The sequence below is a fragment of the Silurus aristotelis genome (assembly GCF_946808225.1).
Source record: "Silurus aristotelis genome assembly, chromosome: 18".
Taxonomy (NCBI): domain Eukaryota; kingdom Metazoa; phylum Chordata; class Actinopteri; order Siluriformes; family Siluridae; genus Silurus; species Silurus aristotelis.
Genome location: NC_139591.1, coordinates 10,446,337 through 10,466,413, shown reverse-complemented (window position 1 = coordinate 10,466,413; position 20,077 = coordinate 10,446,337). Strand labels below are relative to the sequence as shown.

The window sequence follows — 20,077 nt, the reverse complement described above, 5'->3', positions numbered from 1 at the left end:
TGTTATGGCATTTTTCTTCTTACTCGTTTTTTCTCCTATAAAATAGTTCTGTTTGTTTTTAGAAAGTTCTATCCAGTTCTATTTAGTTGCAGCATTACATTAAATGGGGGAAAAAGTAGTGACATTTTATTTTGGTTTAACTTGTTTTACATTACAAAAAACAACTTTAACAGGGATATTTAGACCTTTCAAAACTGACACTGTATATACAAGTATGTCATATGCCAAGTGACTAGTAATAAATAATGTTATTATTAATAAGAATTGATTATGAATATGGAAGATGATGCTAAGTACTAAAATATATTTGTGTTATAAGACTACTTAATACTACAATGAAAATATATTAACTTGCACTCTGAGAAAAACAAAAAACAAAAAAAAACTGCATTACATGCTTGAAAATATATCAGAATATGTACAGTCAGTGCTTAAATGAATACCTTGTAGTGAATTAAAGATGGCAAACAGGTACATAAAGGGGAGGTTGACAGCACCCCATGCAAAAAAGGCAAATCCCCAGGTAAGGCCAAGGAGAACAGTAATCCCTGCTCCACTTCGCATGTCTTGTAGGACACTGCGATGCTGTAGGTTATGGGGATTTTGCCTCTTTATGCGAAAAAGCTGAACCATTACCACAATAAACATGCCAAAGTTAAGCACAAAGACAACACAGAAGTACGCCACCACTGCAACATAGTAGGCGATATCATTCTTCAGCCAGCAACTGCATGGAAAGAGGACATCACACATTTACACATCAGATATTCTTCAATGTAATTCATTAAAAAATTATTTGATGCTCTTACAATTGATCTGAGGTTCCATTTTCAAACTTCCCATAAGACACTAGTCCATAATTGTTTTTATCAATGGCTATAACAATGATGACCACAATTAGAGGAATACCTTAATGCAAAGAAATAAATAACAAATTATTCAAAACTATTACTATTACAATAGACCCAAACATGACACGTCAAATAGAAACCATTATGTGAAACACTCCACATACCCCAGCCAGCGAGTCCAAATTTGACCATAATGCGGGACACATAAGTATTAAAAACTTTAACAAGGGCAATATACATATGGACAGCCTCCATGGCCATCCAGGTAAAAGATGCCAACAGGAAGTAGTGCAAGAAGAAGGCAGTAGAGATGCAGAGACCCACAACGTTGGAGTACAGAGCGAGCCAAGCATCCAATAGAAATGTCAGGTTTAAAAGAAGCAAAGCCAAACACAGCTGGATCACGATTTTTGATGGGATGTCCTTACGCAGTGTCCTAGAAGATAGAAATACAGTTCTTAAATAAATTATTAACCTTTAATTTATTTTCATTGTCCAACAGGGCATACAATACTTTTCCCTTCTTCAATGTTTCTGAATTTCCTATTTCAACACAAATTACCGCATTTTTCAGACTATAAGCCACTACTTTTTTCCCAGGTTTTGAACCCCGAGGCTTAAACAATGAAGCGGCCTATTTATGGATTTTTCCTGGGTTTTTCCTGGTTTCACAAACTTCAAGCCAAAAAACTGAGCCCCATAACATTAGATCAATGAAATTTCCGAATGGAAACGAAAAAACGCACCTCACCTGTGTTCTAAGCAGCACAGCATCGGGAGAAAAAAAGTTTTTTTTTTAAACGCACGACAATGCCAAAAGATAAACTCTCGAGAGAAATAGTTGTGAAAGGAAGGAGGAAGACAGGGAACAATGACTTTCTTGGTAGGCTACTGTTTAGATACAATTCCGTTGTAACGATGAGTCTGGGTCAAGGATAGCTCCCTAACTCCATTTGCAACAGAAAGCACAGACAGGTTTCCAAAACTTGTGCTTTTTTATTTTTCTTGGCAACAGCGTTACGGGTCAGGTGCGGCTTATTTATGTTCAAAAGAAAAATCTTTGTCAAATTCAGTTGGTGCGGCTTATATATGGTTATATATGCGCTTTATAGTCCCGGAAATTATGGTATATATTGTATAATGCCTTTGTGATGGGTGATTGGTGCAAAACTCACTCAAAAGTCAGATAGGTCATCAAGGTAACAGAAAGGAAAATGGCAGAGATGCCACAGCCAATGTATGTGATATAGGTTAGAATGGTAGCCTGCAAACGATTGTTTATCCCTTCTCTTGAAAGGTCCTATAATGAAAATGTACAGAAAGATCTAATATGGAATGTACAAGTCAAATAATTATATGCAATAGAACAAAAAAAAATGACAGACGTTTCTCCTAATTAAGCTAACAATACTAGCCTAAAAATGATCATCTACCCCAAAAATCTTTTATAAAGGCACAAAGAATAAATTATGACAAGGTCAATACATTTTTTGAGTAGTAGCACAAGTTATTGCATGACAAAAAAGCCACCGTCTAACATCCTCATGGAAATATAGATTTGTGAATATACACTGAAAAAGTACTATGAAAGAAACCAGTAACTTACATCTTCTGCCTTTGCTACTCAAAATATAATGGCCTTTTAAATGGATACATTTTTTTTCATCCATTTCCTATCCACAACTTATTTTGTCCCTAATAAATAACAAGCTTAATGTTTTTCATAAGGTTTAGGCTGAGAAGGCCTACTGCATTAAACCTATTTAATTTTGTTTAAAGATAAACATATCTATATCCCTATCTTAAGTAATAATGATAACTCTTGAAATCATTAACAGCCCAATTGCAATAATGTATCTGTATTGTTAAATAAAGTACTAAGTGCATAATATTTTCACTAGAGAGGCAATGGGAGGTAAATTTTTCTCTTACCAAGAGCACGCCAAAGCTGGTCAGATGGTTACAGCCACAAATTGTTTCTGTTTCAGAAAAGTTTAGCACAGTGCAGCCCTCAGTGCTCCAGCCCCCAGAACCACCTAAAAACAAACAACTCAACTTGTCTTACATTTGAACAACACATAATAAAAAAAATATAGAACAGTGATAAATTTTTTTGTTGTTTAAACTGATTTAATGATATATCTAAATTTTGATGATAAAATTAACCCAAGTACAAAAAGTGGGAGGTGTCACTGCATGATATGTTAAGTGCTTCTGCCAGATATGTTTCACAGGTTTCTTTTTCAGCTCTACTGGTTATTACACCATGAAATAATGTGTGTAATATGTAATAGTATGTTTATTTTATACCATACATATCACACATTTCTATTATTCTCATTATTTATACCCCTCACCGTTTAAGTTGAATTTCCAAAACACACATGAACGTGAAACATTAACCTGTGGAAATTAAGAGTGAAAATATAAATTATTTTTTTTATATTGATGATCTGTGTACCATGCAATCAAAATAAAAATGCATTTTAGAGTTTAACAGCCTTCTTTTACTGACCTCAACAGTTTCTGTGTTCTTCAGGATAAAAACTATTTGATCTCTCAGGTTAGAGATAGATAAATTAGCCACACTGGAGCCAAGAACCCCGCTGATCAGCCTGCTCCTGTTTGAGTTTAATAATTGGTCCTACAGATTGGCATGACAAAGCATGCATATCAGGTTGATGGAAATGAAAAACACATGTACACACGCACAGGTGCACATACACATGTGTATACACACACACACACACACACACACACACACACACACACACACACACACACACACACACACACACACACACACACACACACACACACACACACACACACACACACACACTAATCTGTATTTGACAGGTTTATCATTGAACCCCTACACCTGTCATTGTGCAGCCAGGTATTGTGAACTAAGCAATTAAAAATATGTGTATAGTACACTGAGAAGTAAACGCACCTGGAAAAGAGTGGTCTTCTGGTAGAAATTAAACTGTACTCTAGAGGCCAGTTGCTGCTGCTGAGGAGAAAGGTTCCCTGTGAGGGAAGCAGGGAGAGTTATGGAACCCTGAGGAGAGTTGAGTTCAGTCTTCTTGGAGCTAATCTAAATAAAAGAAAAAAAGGTAAGAATATAAAAAGTGACATTTTAAAAGTACAGTCAACTCCTGATAATTTGCGGTTCAAGTTGCGGATTATTTTATAATTTGTGGGAATTAGCGAGGGTTTTTTTTCTCTCGTTATACGTATGAAGCTTTGTTATACGAACATCGTGCTGGCATGTTGGTTCTTTGCAAATGCTTCCTAACTCAGCGACAACAGCCAAGATGTTTCATTAGATCTGTTTTTAGTAAAAGTAAAAAAAAAAAAAAAAAAAAAGATATTAAAGTATAGTGAAGGGCCTTCCCGACATCATAATGGAAGGTGATTCTCCTCCTTCCCAGCAGTAACCCTTATCCTTCACTCTGCCTCTTCTCCCTCACACTAGCAAGGTAAACATTGTTTCTTTTCTTTTAATTTAAGACTATTATAGTTACAGTAATAACAAATATCACTTATACATGTATTATACTATATTACTGTATATTGTAATGTTTTTTTTATTTTATATATTATATATAATATATATATATATATATATATATATATATATATACAGTGAGGAAAATAAGTATTTGAACACCCTGCTATTTTGCAAGTTCTCCCACTTAGAAATCATGGAGGGGTCTGAAATTGTCATCGTAGGTGCATGTCCACTGTGAGAGACATAATCTAAAAAAATAAATCCAGAAATCACAATATATGATTTTTTAACTATTTGTATGATACAGCTGCAAATAAGTATTTAAACACCTGAGAAAGTCAATGTTAATATTTGGTACAGGAGCCTTTGTTTGCAATTACAGAGGTCAGACGTTTCCTGTAGTTTTTCACCAGGTTTGCACACACTGCAGGAGGGATTTTGGCCCACTCCTCCACACAGATCTTCTCTAGATCAGTCAGGTTTCTGGCCTGTCGCTGAGAAACACGGAGTTTGAGCTCCCTCCAAAGATTCTCTATTGGGTTTAGGTCTGGAGACTGGCTAGGCCATGCCAGAACCTTGATATGCTTCTTACAGAGCCACTCCTTAGTTATCCTGGCTGTGTGCTTCGGGTCGTTGTCATGTTGGAAGACCCAGCCTCGACCCATCTTCAATGCTCTAACTGAGGGAAGGAGGTTGTTCCCCGAAATCTCGCAATACATGGCCCGGGTCATCCTCTCCTTAATACAGTGCAGTCACCCTGTCCCATGTGCAGAAAAACACCCCCAAAGCATGATGCTACCACCCCCATGCTTCACAGTAGGGTTGGTGTTCTTGGGAAGCTACTCATCCTTCTTCTTCCTCCAAACACGTTTAGTGGAATTATGACCCAAAAGTTCTATTTTGGTCTCATCTGACCACATGACTTTCTCCCATGACTCCTCTGGATCATCCAAATAATCATTGGCAAACTTAAGACGTGCCTGGACATGTGCTGGTTTAAGCAGGGGAACCTTCCGTGCCATGCATGATTTCAAACCATGACGTCTTAGTGTATTACCAACAGTAACCTTGGAAACGGTGGTCCCAGCTCTTTTCAGGTCATTGACCAGCTCCTCCCGTGTAGTTCTGGGCTGATTTCTCACCTTCCTTAGGATCATTGAGACGCCACGAGGTGAGATCTTGCATGGAGCCCCAGTCCGAGGGCGATTGACAGTCATGTTTAGCTTCTTCCATTTTCTAATGATTGCTCCAACAGTGGACCTTTTTTCACCAAGCTGCTTGGCAATTTCCCCGTAGCCCTTTCCAGCCTTTTGGATGTGTACAATTTTGTCTCTAGTGTCTTTGGACAGCCCTTTGGTCTTGGCCATGTTAGTGGTTGGATTCTTACTGATTGTATGGGGTGGACAGGTGTCTTTATGCAGCTAACGACCTCAAACAGGTGCATCTAATTTAGGATAATAAATGTAGTGGAGGTGGACATTTTAAAGGCGGACTAACAGGTCTTTGAGGGTCAGAATTCTAGCTGATAGACAGGTGTTCAAATACTTATTTGCAGCTGTATCATACAAATAAATAGTTTAAAAATCATATATTGTGATTTCTGGATTTTTTTTTTTTAGATTATGTCTCTCACAGTGGACATGCACCTACGATGACAATTTCAGACCCCTCCATGATTTCTAAGTGGGAGAACTTGCAAAATAGCAGGGTGTTCAAATACTTATTTTCCTCACTGTATATATATATATATATATATATATATATATATATATATATATATATATATATATATATATATATATATATATATATATATATATATATATATATATATTTATTTATTTATTTTCGGGTCCTGGAAGGCATGATGTGAATTTACATGATTTCTCATGGGGAAATTCGCTTCGTTATACGTATTATTTGGTTTGAGTTTACTTATCTGGAACGAATTGCAGTTGCAAACTGAGGTTCCACTGTATATATGGCTAATTACATAATTGATAAAGCGATAAGCAAAGATATTTATTTTTCGTGAACAGTGTGAGGATCTGTTACAGATGTGTTACCTGTAGGTTGACGGGGTTTGTAATAGTGAATGTGGTCTCCTGAAAAAGAGCCCCATCCACCAGTTTCACTGCCAAAGCCACAGATGGGGAGAGAATACTTTGACTCTGTCCCTGAACAATCACCTTCAAGCCAACAGTATCCACAATACCAATGATCCTTATCAAATCAGAAAATGTATAATGTTTATTTTATGCACAGTATATATAATGAAATGAGTGCAGAGTGTAAAAACGTACAAAAATTGTGTATTTTAACTGGTAGTCCGATCATTTAAACTTAACCACACAATGTTTTAGGGATATATTTTGAGGGGTTGAGTGTAACACTTTATTTAAAGACCATATTTAAAGTTGGGAAAATAAGTCTACAAAATCAGGGAACGATATTCTTAAAGAAGCCAGTTTGTGCATCATATATAAGCTATGTTTGTAACTGATAATGCTAAATGAAAATAAATATGGTTTAGTCAAATCTATTCAAGAGCTGCATGTCAGTCTGTTCATTTTTACCTGCTTGAACTGGATGCCAGCATATTAGGAGGAGCATCTATAAGATTGCTGACAATGTTGATAGACATGTTTCCCAGAGCCAAGCTAACATTGGCCACAGAAAGAAGTGTCTCTAGCAGAGATACAATCTGCTCTATTTGTGTGGAGTTCAGAGAAGATGCATTCCTGCTTAGATTCAGAAGACTTTCAGTTGTCGCTTCCGCATTGGTTGATGAGTCTGTGGTGACTATATGTAGCAGAATTTGGTAACATTACAAAATACACATTTTTCCAATTTTACATAATTTTATGCATAGGTTTTGACCTTCCAAAAACTGTTGCTACAAAGCTGTAAGCACAAAATATTAGTGTGCAATCAGGTGGCATGTAATTTCCCTTTGTTGCTAAGGTGTTACCTTATGCAGAAAGAAACTAATGCATATATACTGTTAAATATTAAATTAAAAATTTTAATTCATAAATCAGTAATTTGTATGCAAGCCAGACATTTAACATTCATTAAAGAAATTGTTAGATTTGATTTAACTTGGATTTTCTCAGGGTTTCATCTAAGAAAGGGCACTGTCTCTAAAGACAGCCAGATGTGCACTCTCATTTAACTCCAAATTATTACAATTGCTATTTTAGAGACTTATAGTATTACAAAAAAAATGTGATTAAAGATCACAGTTATAAGTATAACTATAGGTACAGTGGTACCTCGACATACGAGTGCTCTAACATACGTGTTTTTTGAGATACGAGCGGTCACTCTGTCGATTTTTTGCTTTGATACGCGAGCAAAAACTTGAGTTACGAGCTCGAGACGCCGCTGCTAGATGGCGAATTGAAGCCAGAAAGTGAAGATTGTGACGAAAATTAAGATAAGCAAAAAAGAAAAAGTAAACATTTTAAGGTGTAGGGATATGTAGTGTGCAGGAGTGATAGTAAAAAACGAGTTTTCCCTCCGCCTCCACACACTCACACACACCCCACCAGCGTTTTCGTTAGCTCAAGTCGTCTCATCTCCAAGAAAAATACAAATCATTGTATTTTATTCAAAATCTTATTATATCTTTACATTCTCTTTTATTATGTTTTTATACAATATTTGTCATTTATAAATAAATTTTTCCTATTCAAAAACACGTAACAAAAACAACTGGGGTGGCATTTTGGGGGCTGGAAAGGATTAATGGCATTTCAATTAATTTCAGTGGGGAAATTTGCTTTGAAATACAAGCAATTTGACATACGAGCAAGGTTACGGAACGAATTAAACTCGTATGTCGAGGTACCACTGTATAGGTATAACTTTTAACCCCAAGCATGTCTATCCTGTATATACAGAACAGTTGGGTAGTGAATAATTTCACGTCAAACACATGAGGCATGAGACATAAGAATGGGTTCTCTACCTGTTGTGTCCAAGATAGCTGCTGAAGTGTTTGTTGATAAGGCTGTAGTTGTGATGTTTGCAGCATTGTTGGCAGAACTGTTGGCAGTTGCGATGTTAACTGTAGATGTTGGCATTTTGGTGTAAGCAGGTGTCATGGTGTTTTTGTTACACTCCATCAGAGGCACAGCTATAATTGTTCCTTTTTCACTGTAATACAAAATGTAGAAAGAGAGACAATATAATCAAAATGTACATTTTTGAAAAACAAGTTTCAAAACAAGTTTTTTGTAAATCATATATTAATCATTTAAACTTAAGAAAATTTAAATTTGTACACTGACCAGTAATTAAATGCATTGTACAAGTGTCCATATGGGCAGCCATCAAGAAGCACAGAAACTGGCAGTATGTTTGGATGCAAAAGATTTGCATTTAGGCCATCTTCCCAGCTACATATAGCTGAAAGGCAAAAGCTTGAGTCTCAAAACAATATTGAGGTATTATTTTATGCAGTAATACATATTACATGCTTATTCATCTATGTCATAAATCATTAGAATGTTATATGATTATCATATAAATGTTTTATATTGCCTGGTACAAATATTGATACATATTCAGGCCTCAGACATACAAGCTTACACATTAAATTGGCTACGAAGACTATTAATATCATCACAGTAACTATGTAGCTATGTAGAATGTGAGTGTGCATTAATATCCATAGTGCACAATTAAGGAGGAGGAAGCAAGGTCATGGGTGGCACCAGGATGTTTAGAGCTTTGACAGCTTTGCGGAAGAAGTTGTTGCAGAACCTTTTGTGAGGGTTTTGATACATCGGAACTTCTTTCCTGATGGCAGGGTCATGAACAGTCTGTGGGAGGTGTAAGAAGGATCCTTCACAATGGTAAAAGCTCAGCAGCCGGCCCTGATGGCATCCCTGGCTGTGTTCTCAGAGCAGTTCTCAGCTGGCTAAGGTCTTCACAAAAATCTTCAATCTGTCCTAGGGCCAGGCAACTGTTTCCATCTGCTTTAAGTCTGCTACCATCGTGCCAGTGCCAAAGCACTCCGCTGCAACAGAACTTGGTAACTTTCTTCCCGTCGCACTTGTGGCACCCACTCTGGACCCATACCAATTTGCTTATCGCCCGAATAGTTCAACCAAGGAAGCCACTGCCTCATTTTACCTGGATAACCACAACACTTGAGAGGATGTTGTTTGTTGATTTCAGCTCAGCTTTTAACACAGTTAACCCTTACAAGCTAATCTTGAAGCTAAAACAGCTTTAGCTGCATCAGCACACATCTCTGTAACTGGACCCTGGACATCCTTATGAACAGACCATAGTCTGTTCGTCTGAACACCGTCACCTCCTTCAGTCTTACTCTCAGCCCTGGGGTTCCTCAGAGAACCTAATCAGAGGTAACAATGAGACGGCTTACAGGGAGGAGCATCTAGTAGCATGGTGTGGAACTCAACACCAAGAAGACAAATTGTGGATTTTAGAAGAGCTGGCAATCACAATCACGCTCCAATTCACATCAACAGAGCTGCTGTTAAGCCTGTACCCAGCTTTAAGTTCCGTGGAGTCCAAATCTCCCAGGATCTCACATGGTCTCTGAACTCTTTTATCCTTATCAGGAAAACAACAGTGCCTGTTTTTTCTGAGAAAACTTAAGGTTTCACCTGTGCTACAGAATACTTGAGAACTTTTACCACTGTGCCATTTAGAGCATCCTCACTAACTGCATCTCATTGTGGTACAGCAGCTGCATTACGTCGGATCATAAAGCCCTTCAGAGGGTGGTGAAAACTGCCTAGCGAATCATCAGCACTTAGCTTCCCAACTTGGAGACCATTCACAAAAAACTCTGTCAGTAAAGGGCGAGGCGCATTATCAAAGATACCTCTCACCCCGACCATGGACTATTCACCATTCTCCCATCGGGTATACGCTACAAGTGCCTTGGAGCCCGCACAAACAGACTTAAGTATAGCTTTTTTCCTGTGGCTGTTACTGCACTGAACAGCTGATCATCATACAATGTTAACAATTCAATACTGCATTGTGACTTTCTGCTTTATTTTTTGTTTTCTGTGTATTTTGCACCGCATATCCACTACGCATTTTTGCACCATCCAGAGCTCATGTTCATAATAGCACTACTGTATATTCCACACATTTATTCTGTATATTCTGTATCATACATACATACAGGTGCATCTTAATAAATTAGAATATCATTAAAAAGTGGATTTATTTTAGTAATTAATAGAAAAAGTCATATTATATTGATTCATCACACACAGACTGATATATTTCAAGTGTTAATTTCTTTTAATTGTGAGTTAAAGTTAAATATTGGAGACTTGTGGTGTCTCACTCTAATCAGCTAATAAAATCCAAACACCTGCAAAGGTTTCCTGAGCCTTTAAATTGTGTTCAGGCCACACAATCATGTCCAGAAGAAGATCATGGACACCCTGCACAAGGAGGGTAAGACACAAAATGTCATCGCTAAAGAAGCTGGCTGTTCACCGAGTGCTGTATCCAAGCAAATAAATGGAAAGTTGAATGGAAGTAAAGAAAATGGTAGAAAAAGGGGGAACGAAACCCATTCAAGAATTTGACAAACACGTGGACTGCAGCTGTAGTCAAATGGTGCATTTCTTGTGTCAAACAACTCCTGAACCAGAGACAATGTCAGAGGTGTCTTACCTGGGCAAAGGACAAAAAGGACTGGACTGTTGCTCAGTGGGCCAACGTTGTTTTTTCAGATGAAAGGAAGGAAACTTTTGCATTTTATTTGGAAATCAAGGTCCCAGAGTCTGGAAGAAGAGAGGAGAGGCAAATAATCCAAGTTGCAGTCCAGTGTAGGTCCAGTGTAAAATGTGCATAGTCAGTGGTGGATTGGTGAGTCATGTCATCTGCTGGTAGTGTGTTTTATCAAGTACAAGGTCAGCACAGCCATCTACCAGAAAGTTTTAGAGCACTTCATGCTGCCCTCTGCTGACCAGCTTTATGGAGATGCCGATTTCATTTTCCAGCAGGATTTGGCACCTGCCCACACTGCCAAAAGCACCAAAAGTTGGTTGAATGACCATGGTGTTGGTGTGCTTGACTGGCCAGCAAACTCACCAGATCTGAACCCCATAGAGAATCTATAGGGTATTGTCAAGAGAAAATTTAGAAACAAGAGACCAAAACATGCAAATGAGCTGAAGGACACTGTCAAATAAACCTGGGCTTCCATACCACCTCAGCAGTGCCACAGACTAATCTCCATGCCACACCAAATATTGAGTAAATTACAGTAAATTAACATACTTTCCAGAAGGCCAACAATTTAATAAAATGTTTTTTTGATTGGTCTTATGAAGTATTCCAATTTTCTTGGATGAATTGGTGGGTTTTTGTTAAATGTAAGCCAAAATCATCAAAATTAAAAGAAATAAACACTTAAAATATATTAGACTGTGTGATGATGAATCTATATAATATGCCTTTTACTTTTTTTTATTGAATTACTAAAATAAATGAAATTTTTAATGATATTCTAAATTATTGAAATGCACCTGTACATTCATACCTGTACATAACTATCCCAGACATGGGCAAACTACGGGTTTATTAATCCGGCCCACCGAACGTGACCAAATTATATTAAAATAGGTACGGGTAAACATTGTTCAATTTACCTTTCCCCTGTAATACCCACGTTTCCCCTAAAGATGTCGCACTTCAGATACCTTGACCTTGTTCGCGTGTATTACCGGTACTCTCTTATTCCCTTATGAGCCCTTCTGCAAAAATGAGCTTATCATAGAAAAGTGTTTTTAAAGAGTACAATATCAGCCGTCACTTTGCACTCTGCTGGTGTTCTTTCCCCTGTTCCCTGTCACAAGACCCCTAAACCGCACCACAAGAAGTGCAATTGGAACTGATCGATCTTCAGTCTGACTCCGTCTTAAAGGAGAAGTTCAGCTCTAATGTAATGTGATTATATATATATATATATATATATATATATATATATATATATATATATATATATATATATATATATATATATATATATATATATATATATATATACACATATATACACACATATATACACACACACACACACACACACACACTATATTCCACTCTGTCAAATTTTAGAACCCATTGTGGTCCGTGAGGCAAAAAGTTTGCCAACCCCTGCTCTATCCTGTCATTTTTGTATATTATCTTCTGACATGTCCATCTATGCATAATCTTTGCAAAGTATATTGTATATTACTGCATATACCATATATTATTACCTTCTGCACCTTCTGTACATTATTCACCCTCATCCCTGTATATATGGACCTCATACCCTATTTATCTTACTGCTATTTATTGTAAAAAGGCCACTTATGCACTTCCGATTAGATGCTAACTGTATTTCATTGGCTCTGTACATGTACCTTACACAATTTAAATAAAGTTGAATGAAATTTTAATCTAATCTAATCTACTCTTTGAAGGTCCATAATCTTTATGAGGCTGGCACAACCTCAGAATGGGTAAAAGAGAGAAGCAGTGGGGAGAAATTTGCATAGCCGCTGTTCATAATATTAACAAGCACAAGTTGATAATGTGCATGTAATCAGATGTACTGGAGCACAAGGTTATGATATGTGATGTGTTATTTGTAGGACTTGCTAAAAAGATATGTCTTTAATCTGCGCTTAAATTGGGAATGTGTGTCTGAGCCCTGAACACTGTCAAGAAGTGTAGGGATGATAGGATTGAGGTTATATCTGGCTCTGCATTCTTGAATAACTGTAGCTTTTTTATTAATGATGCAGGACAACCACCTAGTAATGTATGACAATAGTCCAGTCTGGAGGTCATGAATGCATGGACTAGCTTCCAGCAGTCCAATCCAGTTAGTCTAGTTTTGCATTCACTATCGAAGTGGTGTCTAAATTTGACAATTATCCAATGCCTCAAAAAACTGCTCAATCGGCTAGGTGTAGCATGCTTTTATTTGGCACTGTATTGAAACAAGAGATATTGGCAGACTCTAATGTCAGCCTGACTCTAATGTCTAATGGAAAAAATGGCCTTTTCAACTGTTTGGTTTACACCAGTTCATCACACTTCTGTTTGGGTTGTTCAGAGCCCCAGCAACTTTTCATGGACCGAATCCTCCACCCTCACAATGCATATGCCACTGCCTACTTGGATGACAATCATTTATAGTAATGCCTGGCAGCAGCAGCATGTACAACACCCAACACCTAAGGATGGTCCTGAGAACCCTGAGGAGGGCGGCTCACAACAAACCGAAAAGAAAAATTACAATTGGCTGTGTGGCTGTACGGTATCTGGGCTTGGGTAATGAGCACGCGAGTCCCCAAATTGATAAATTGAAAAAGACAAATGCAATTTCAACCCTGCCAAAGACTTAAGACCAAAAACGAGGTGGGACAATTTCTGGGGCTTTCAAGGTTTGTTGCTACAATATATTTATTATTGATTAATGATTATTGCTACAACATCTATAAATTATTCGGATTTTATCAGCCCTCTGCCTACTCTTACTAAAAAGAGAGCACCAGATCTCGCTTACCAGCACCAGTCACACAAGCAGGCCTTCATGTAGGGCTGAAATGATTCCTCAAGTAACTCAAGTAATTTGAATACAAAAAAAATAGTGCACTATCCACTAAACTCTGGGCCGCTTTAAACAGGTAAACACAGAAGACAATGAACAATGAAAAATAGAGGAACAAGAGAATAAGAAAACAGTGAAAACACTGTACAGTGCGTTTAAAAGTCAGCAGCAGGCAAGTGTTGGGCGGTGGGAGTATATGACAATGGGTCCATGCACAAGTGCAGGTTTGTAAAACTAATCAATGTTCTTTGTATCCAGAAGAACAGGATTAAAAAGGGAAACGAACCAAGAGAGATGGCTAGCTGAATGTGTTGCATATGTCTGTATATTTTAAAAACTGAAAAGTAAAAGTAAACCCAAAAGCATGATTGTGACAGAAATAAGCCTTTTTTTGCTTGTGAACCTGTTGACTGTCCACCATGAGTCAGCGAGCTCAGAGGCCAACTTAAGTTAAGTTAGGAACTGCCCTCCCACTAGCAAATACTAATACCATTTGTTCATGGGACATTGAAGAAAAATGGTTGTTTGGTTATTTTTTTTTAATAACTTTATTGTGCCAAATGTAATAGTGTTATTAATAGTAATTATATATATATATATATATATATATATATATATATATATATATATATATATATATATATATATATATATATATATATATATATATATATATATATATATATATATTTTATTTTTTATTTTTTATTTTTTTTTAGTCTGGAAATAAAGTATTAGTGAATAATAGTATTAATAAATTAAATCATGCACACTGTATAAATTATAATATATTGTACAGATAATGTATTATAAGTATTATTTTTATTATTAGAAGTAATAGTATAGTAGCCTATATTGTGCACAGCAGTATATTGTGAACTCAGGAAATTATGTTCCCTTTACGTGCTATTGTAATTCTGATAACTACTAGTTTCCACCCCCACACACACCCCCACACACACCCCCACACACGTCAAAATTGAACTCAAGTCTTTCAAAAGCGGGAGGAAATTTAAGTGAGGCAGCATTAAATTGGCGGAGGAAGACTTTTACTGTGAAGTTCGTTAGTGGGCGCCTCATCTCACTATTTTGCATAATACCCTCAAAGACTGAACAGAACACAATTAGCCTAATTAGGAGTTCTTTTTTTATTGTAATGTTACATTCGAATAAAACATACATTTAAAAATGTTTAGCAGCATGTTTTACGATAAAAATGATCTTTTTCTCCCGGGCCAGAAGGTCACGCCCCTCAGTACGTGACCTTTTGCACAACCTAGATGTGAGTCAACGTCAACGGTCACTTTTTTAAGCGGGAGAAACAACTTAAGACAAGGCGTGTTCATCAAACGGTCGGAGAAAAATCTTTATTAAAGACAAGGCAGCACGTGGCGATAATAATCCAGAGGAATATATATGGTGAGTGATTTTATTTTGTTTTTGTTGTACTTTACTTTTGAATTAGTTGATATTAGTTAATTGGAAAAATAGAAACACCACTAGCAGCTAACTTTACAAGTTATAAACTTTACTGAATGTTTAAATTAGCTTTATTTTTTAATCATTTCAACGTTACGTGAAATATTTAAGTTTTTATCTTTTGTTGCGATGGATTCTGCTCCACAGTAATATTTTTGAAGTCGTGCACATTCTGTTGACTTCAGCCATATAAGGCTACATGGTTCTCCATCTGCTAATAACGTTACAGTACTGAAGGGCAGCTAAGAATTCCGATTAATTGCTACAACAGTAGTAAGTTAGATTAATTGATAACGTTCTGAAGAGATAATGATTTTTGAAAATCTCTGTGCAGCAGTTGTCATACACTAAAAAATAAAAAGCACAAGTAAAAATTCATTGTCTATTCATTTATTTGCCTTTTATGAAACTGATCATTCACTTTGTGTTCTTTTTTTTCTTAAACAGATCTACCTTGAGAGCAAACTTCATGCAGTGTAGATACTGTAAATACAATTGTGCCAGTCAAAATCTGCTGCTGAGAGACTACAGGCTAAAGCACTGGCGCCCAGGCCTACGTGAACCATTGTTGTGCCTGTACCCTGAGTGTGTCTGCTCTTTCAAAACACCAGGTGGGTTGAAAACTCATTTATATAGGGTCCACACAAATTCTGATTAAAAACAACAGTACAAGCTACATTTAAATGGGACCTATGTGATTATCACAATGTTTGTACTGAAAAAAACTTCAGGCATCTGGGTACACATCTGAAAAGGAATGAGACAGTGCAATGCCCATTTTTGCACTGTAATTTAAAACTAATGTCTATATAACATTTCATAGCCACAAGTTCAAACATCACCAAAAATGCAAAATAAGTGATTATAGTTCATCAGTTGTAATCATCTTTGGGTTCTCAAAAATATTAAATTGACAAAACTGTCACATTAATTTTAACGATTTAAATATATAACCACTAATTTCAAAAGATAGTGGAAGTATAGATTACATTTTTGTTGTCAATTTTTTTAGATTATTTTTCCCTGAGCCCCATGATACTCCACTTTAAAATGAAAATTCTGTCATTATACTCACCCTCATGTTTCAAACCTGTATGAATTTCTTTCTTCTGCTGAACAGAAAGGGAGATATTTAGAAGAATGTCAGTAACCAGACAGTTTCTGGGTCCCATTGACTTCCAGTATATATTTTTTCTTACTATGGAAGTCAATGGTACCAAAAACTGTCTAGTTACTGACATTCTTCTAAATATCTTCCTTTCTGTTCAGCAGAAGAAAGACATTTTTTAGCTTTTGTTCATGTCATATTTTCATTGATCACTTATTTTATGAAATGTGTGGTTATATTTAATAAAGGTGCTGACAGTTTCCATGTGGCTTGTTTTCATCAAGTATTTACATCAGGTTAACACGTACTGTGCCTGTGGCAAGCAGCTGAGAGCCGTGAGAATGGTGCAAGGCCGGTGGCGTGATTGTTTTTTTGTTTTTTTTTGCTAGAGTTTGAGCTTTGATTTATTTTTTTATATTTGTACATATGCACAACAATTTTCCATGAAATTTGTATAATTCTTAGGACAGTGATTTGGAGGAGACCTACACAAGAGGAGTAAAACTGTGCTTCCTTGAAGTCATGGAGGACAATATCTTAGACAACAAAGACATGTCTAAACTTCGGCATCATTCTGGAGGAAACTGTGGTCATGCAGGACCTACCTGACTTTCCTACTGCTTTCATGGTACTCTTTGGACTTCTCTATGCACTGAACATTGAGTATTAAAAAGAACTAAAATACACATTTGAGGAAGTGCAGAACATCTTTGTTGGTGCACTTTTCACCCAATCCCACAGAGTTACTGTATAGGCAGTTTAAGATGCTTTTAGTGTAGTTTAAAAGTTAGCCTTGAATTCTCTAAAAGTAAAATGCTTATGTTTACATTTGCTACTGTTTATCAAGATATCATATACATATTACATAGTGTTAATGCTTTGTAATACTGTTTTAACAGCAGTGTTTAGTTTTACTTGCAGTATTGTAGTATTTCAATTTTCATTGTTGAATCACTTTGGCTTAAATATTTTGAATTTTTAAGACTTGTACTGGGTTGAATTATCTAAAAAACCAAATGCTTATTCGTTTTCTTGATATTTTTTTATTCAATTGATATTTAAATGTTTTATGTTTAGGTGCACCATTACTTTGTAGATAGATGCTCTTTTAAATTTGAAAAGTATTTGTTTAAGTTTGTGTTTCTCATGTGCATTGGCAGTGTTTTGTAAAACTGTTACTGTATTGCAGTATTTCAATTTGCAGTGTTGCAAATTACTCTTACCAACCAACTTTTGCCTCCAACAAAAATAAATGTTTTGTTAACATTGACTCACTGTTTTCAGTTTTTGACTTGGGCAATGTTATTGTAGTTTCCAGTCGTAACATATTACTTAGTACCAATTTCCAATAGGATTTTTTTTGTTCCCTCAACTTCAGACATTGAGTTCTACAGACCAAAAATGTTGAATTGGCACAACTTAAAATGGTTTGTTAAATAGTTGCACCTCTCCATAACACTAACAATCTTAAGTTGACGTAATTAAATATTTTTTGTATGACTGACAAATTAATTTCAGTCAGTATAACTTATTTACAAAAGTTGAGTCAACAAAAAAAGCAGAAGGAAATTGGTACTAAGATTTTTTTTGTTGTTGTACTGGCTTAATTTTTTACAGTGTAGTTTTGAGATATGGAAACTTATGCAAACTGTTTATTATACTTAATTTATTCTGCACCAAAAAATAATGTACTGATACTTCTGTCCTTCTGTAATAAGATGAAATTAGTCACTGATCAGATCCAAAAATCTACATTCTGGGACAGAAAGAAATCAGCCCAGCCTTATTTCCTTATACTATTTTTGTATTTTTCATATGACAACTGGTGGTGGTGTTTTGTTTTAGTCTTAAAGAAAAATCCACTCTGAACCCTTTTAATATAATCTGACTGTACATAGAGAAAGCCTTCCTTTCCCTGCATAAACAATGAAATGTAATTTGAACCTGACACTAATATACAGTCCATACAGTGAAATACATCCTGAAAATTGGCGATGCATGAGGAAATGTACATTTATTACAGTTTAACTTCAAGTGTTCAAGCTGAAAGATTAATGTACATACCCAGTCTAGTGACAGTGCCATCAGTGACAGTGGTGCTCTGGTTTTGGAATGCGCCCAGTAATGCTGAGCTGATTATACACACATCTATGGCTTTGCTCAGTTTCACAATAACGGTGCATCTTTGCAGGCAAGTAAATAATGAGTAGTTATTCAAACAAAAAACTTTGTGGTATTTGTACATTTCTTTTGTTATCAGACAAAACAAGCAGTATAAGCATAATTAAACATAGTAGTTCAGACTTTATTCTGGAACATTTGATGCAATGTTTTTAGCTCTTGATTCCTTATTGTATTTTTCCCTAAATCTGAATTGTTGTAGATAAAAGCGAATAGTCAATGCAACAGTTAGTCTATGCAGACAAATTAAATCATTAAGTAAACTTACCTTACATCACATATCACAGTAGAATTCTGAATGAAAATTGTATACCATTGTAAACAAATATATTAAAAACAAAACTGCTGTTACTTTAAACACAAAATACTTACTTCATAGATTTGTGAAATATTCTTCAAAGCCTGGCAACTAGGACTAAATAAAACACACACACACACATTTATACAGTATATGTACTTCTGTAGATAGATAGATAGATAGATAGATAGATAGATAGATAGATAGATAGATAGATAGATAGATAGATAGATAGATAGATAGATAGATAGATAGTAAACCTGTAAACCTACTTTGTGATGTTGCAATTGGAATTTGTTAATATCTGTGGAGTAAAAAAATGATTAGTTGTATGGTACTTCAAATATAAGCTTGTAGACTTTATTTTATTGCAAACAAAATAAAATGTACTGTTTAAGGCACACAATAAATTTATCAGAAAACTGACTTGCGTCATGTTGAAATTGAAGTCTGCAGTTTCAGTGTTGAAACTATAATAGGGAGCTATAAAAAGAACAAAAAGAATTTTAGCTTGAGTTAAAATTAACCAAATCAATTTGAATATTAATTTTATTATTCTCTTACCAGTCCTGTTGCAATTGAAGGAGCAGTTACAATAATTTATTTGGTTTTCTGAGGAGTAAAATAACAGAAATAGGTTTAAAATATGATAGCATCCTATAATTTCTATAATGGTAATTTTATTAGTAATTACTAAATTACTTCAGATGCTATAGAAAATCTTGACAGTCATTATGTCTAAAGAGATTCATAATATTGTGAGCCCATTGTTTAAGTGTATACATATTTGATCTACTTTTTTATTTGAACAATGAATAATATAATGCATAATAAAAAGGCTATAGTAATGATTAAGGAACTAATGAGCTATATAAACAATAAACAACTAATAAACAATATGTTGTGAAGCATATATTGCTAATCAATTTGCTGTACATACCAAAGGTGCAGTTAGTTTGGTCTGGAATGGCGAGTGAAACATATGCTGCTTCACTGTTCCCATTGCTGAAAAATATATTTTGATAGGTAGACC

At 35.7% G+C, this 20,077-nt stretch overlaps 1 protein-coding gene and 1 long non-coding RNA gene across 2 annotated transcripts in view; one reads left to right on the top strand and one right to left on the bottom strand.

The window, feature by feature from the left end:
- LOC310741419 overlaps positions 1 to 20,077 on the top strand; it is a 355,923-nt gene that overhangs the window by 289,513 nt on the left and 46,333 nt on the right. The window lies entirely within an intron of this gene.
- The window catches only part of LOC310741310 (uncharacterized protein), a 180,113-nt gene that overhangs the window by 132,569 nt on the left and 27,467 nt on the right, over positions 1 to 20,077 (bottom strand). Inside the window, exons 15-33 of the mRNA XM_083568955.1 lie at positions 19,985 to 20,049; positions 19,609 to 19,656; positions 19,472 to 19,527; positions 19,317 to 19,348; positions 19,119 to 19,161; positions 19,015 to 19,040; positions 18,630 to 18,748; positions 8,664 to 8,781; positions 8,342 to 8,529; positions 6,945 to 7,170; positions 6,435 to 6,591; positions 3,808 to 3,951; positions 3,367 to 3,495; positions 3,209 to 3,254; positions 2,784 to 2,887; positions 2,027 to 2,151; positions 1,016 to 1,287; positions 810 to 909; positions 444 to 727 (exon numbers count right to left, since the gene is read on the bottom strand). Of these exons, the coding sequence (XP_083425081.1) occupies positions 444 to 727; positions 810 to 909; positions 1,016 to 1,287; positions 2,027 to 2,151; positions 2,784 to 2,887; positions 3,209 to 3,254; positions 3,367 to 3,495; positions 3,808 to 3,951; positions 6,435 to 6,591; positions 6,945 to 7,170; positions 8,342 to 8,529; positions 8,664 to 8,781; positions 18,630 to 18,748; positions 19,015 to 19,040; positions 19,119 to 19,161; positions 19,317 to 19,348; positions 19,472 to 19,527; positions 19,609 to 19,656; positions 19,985 to 20,049 (2,282 nt within the window). The remainder of the gene's footprint in view (positions 1 to 443; positions 728 to 809; positions 910 to 1,015; positions 1,288 to 2,026; positions 2,152 to 2,783; positions 2,888 to 3,208; positions 3,255 to 3,366; positions 3,496 to 3,807; positions 3,952 to 6,434; positions 6,592 to 6,944; positions 7,171 to 8,341; positions 8,530 to 8,663; positions 8,782 to 18,629; positions 18,749 to 19,014; positions 19,041 to 19,118; positions 19,162 to 19,316; positions 19,349 to 19,471; positions 19,528 to 19,608; positions 19,657 to 19,984; positions 20,050 to 20,077) is intronic.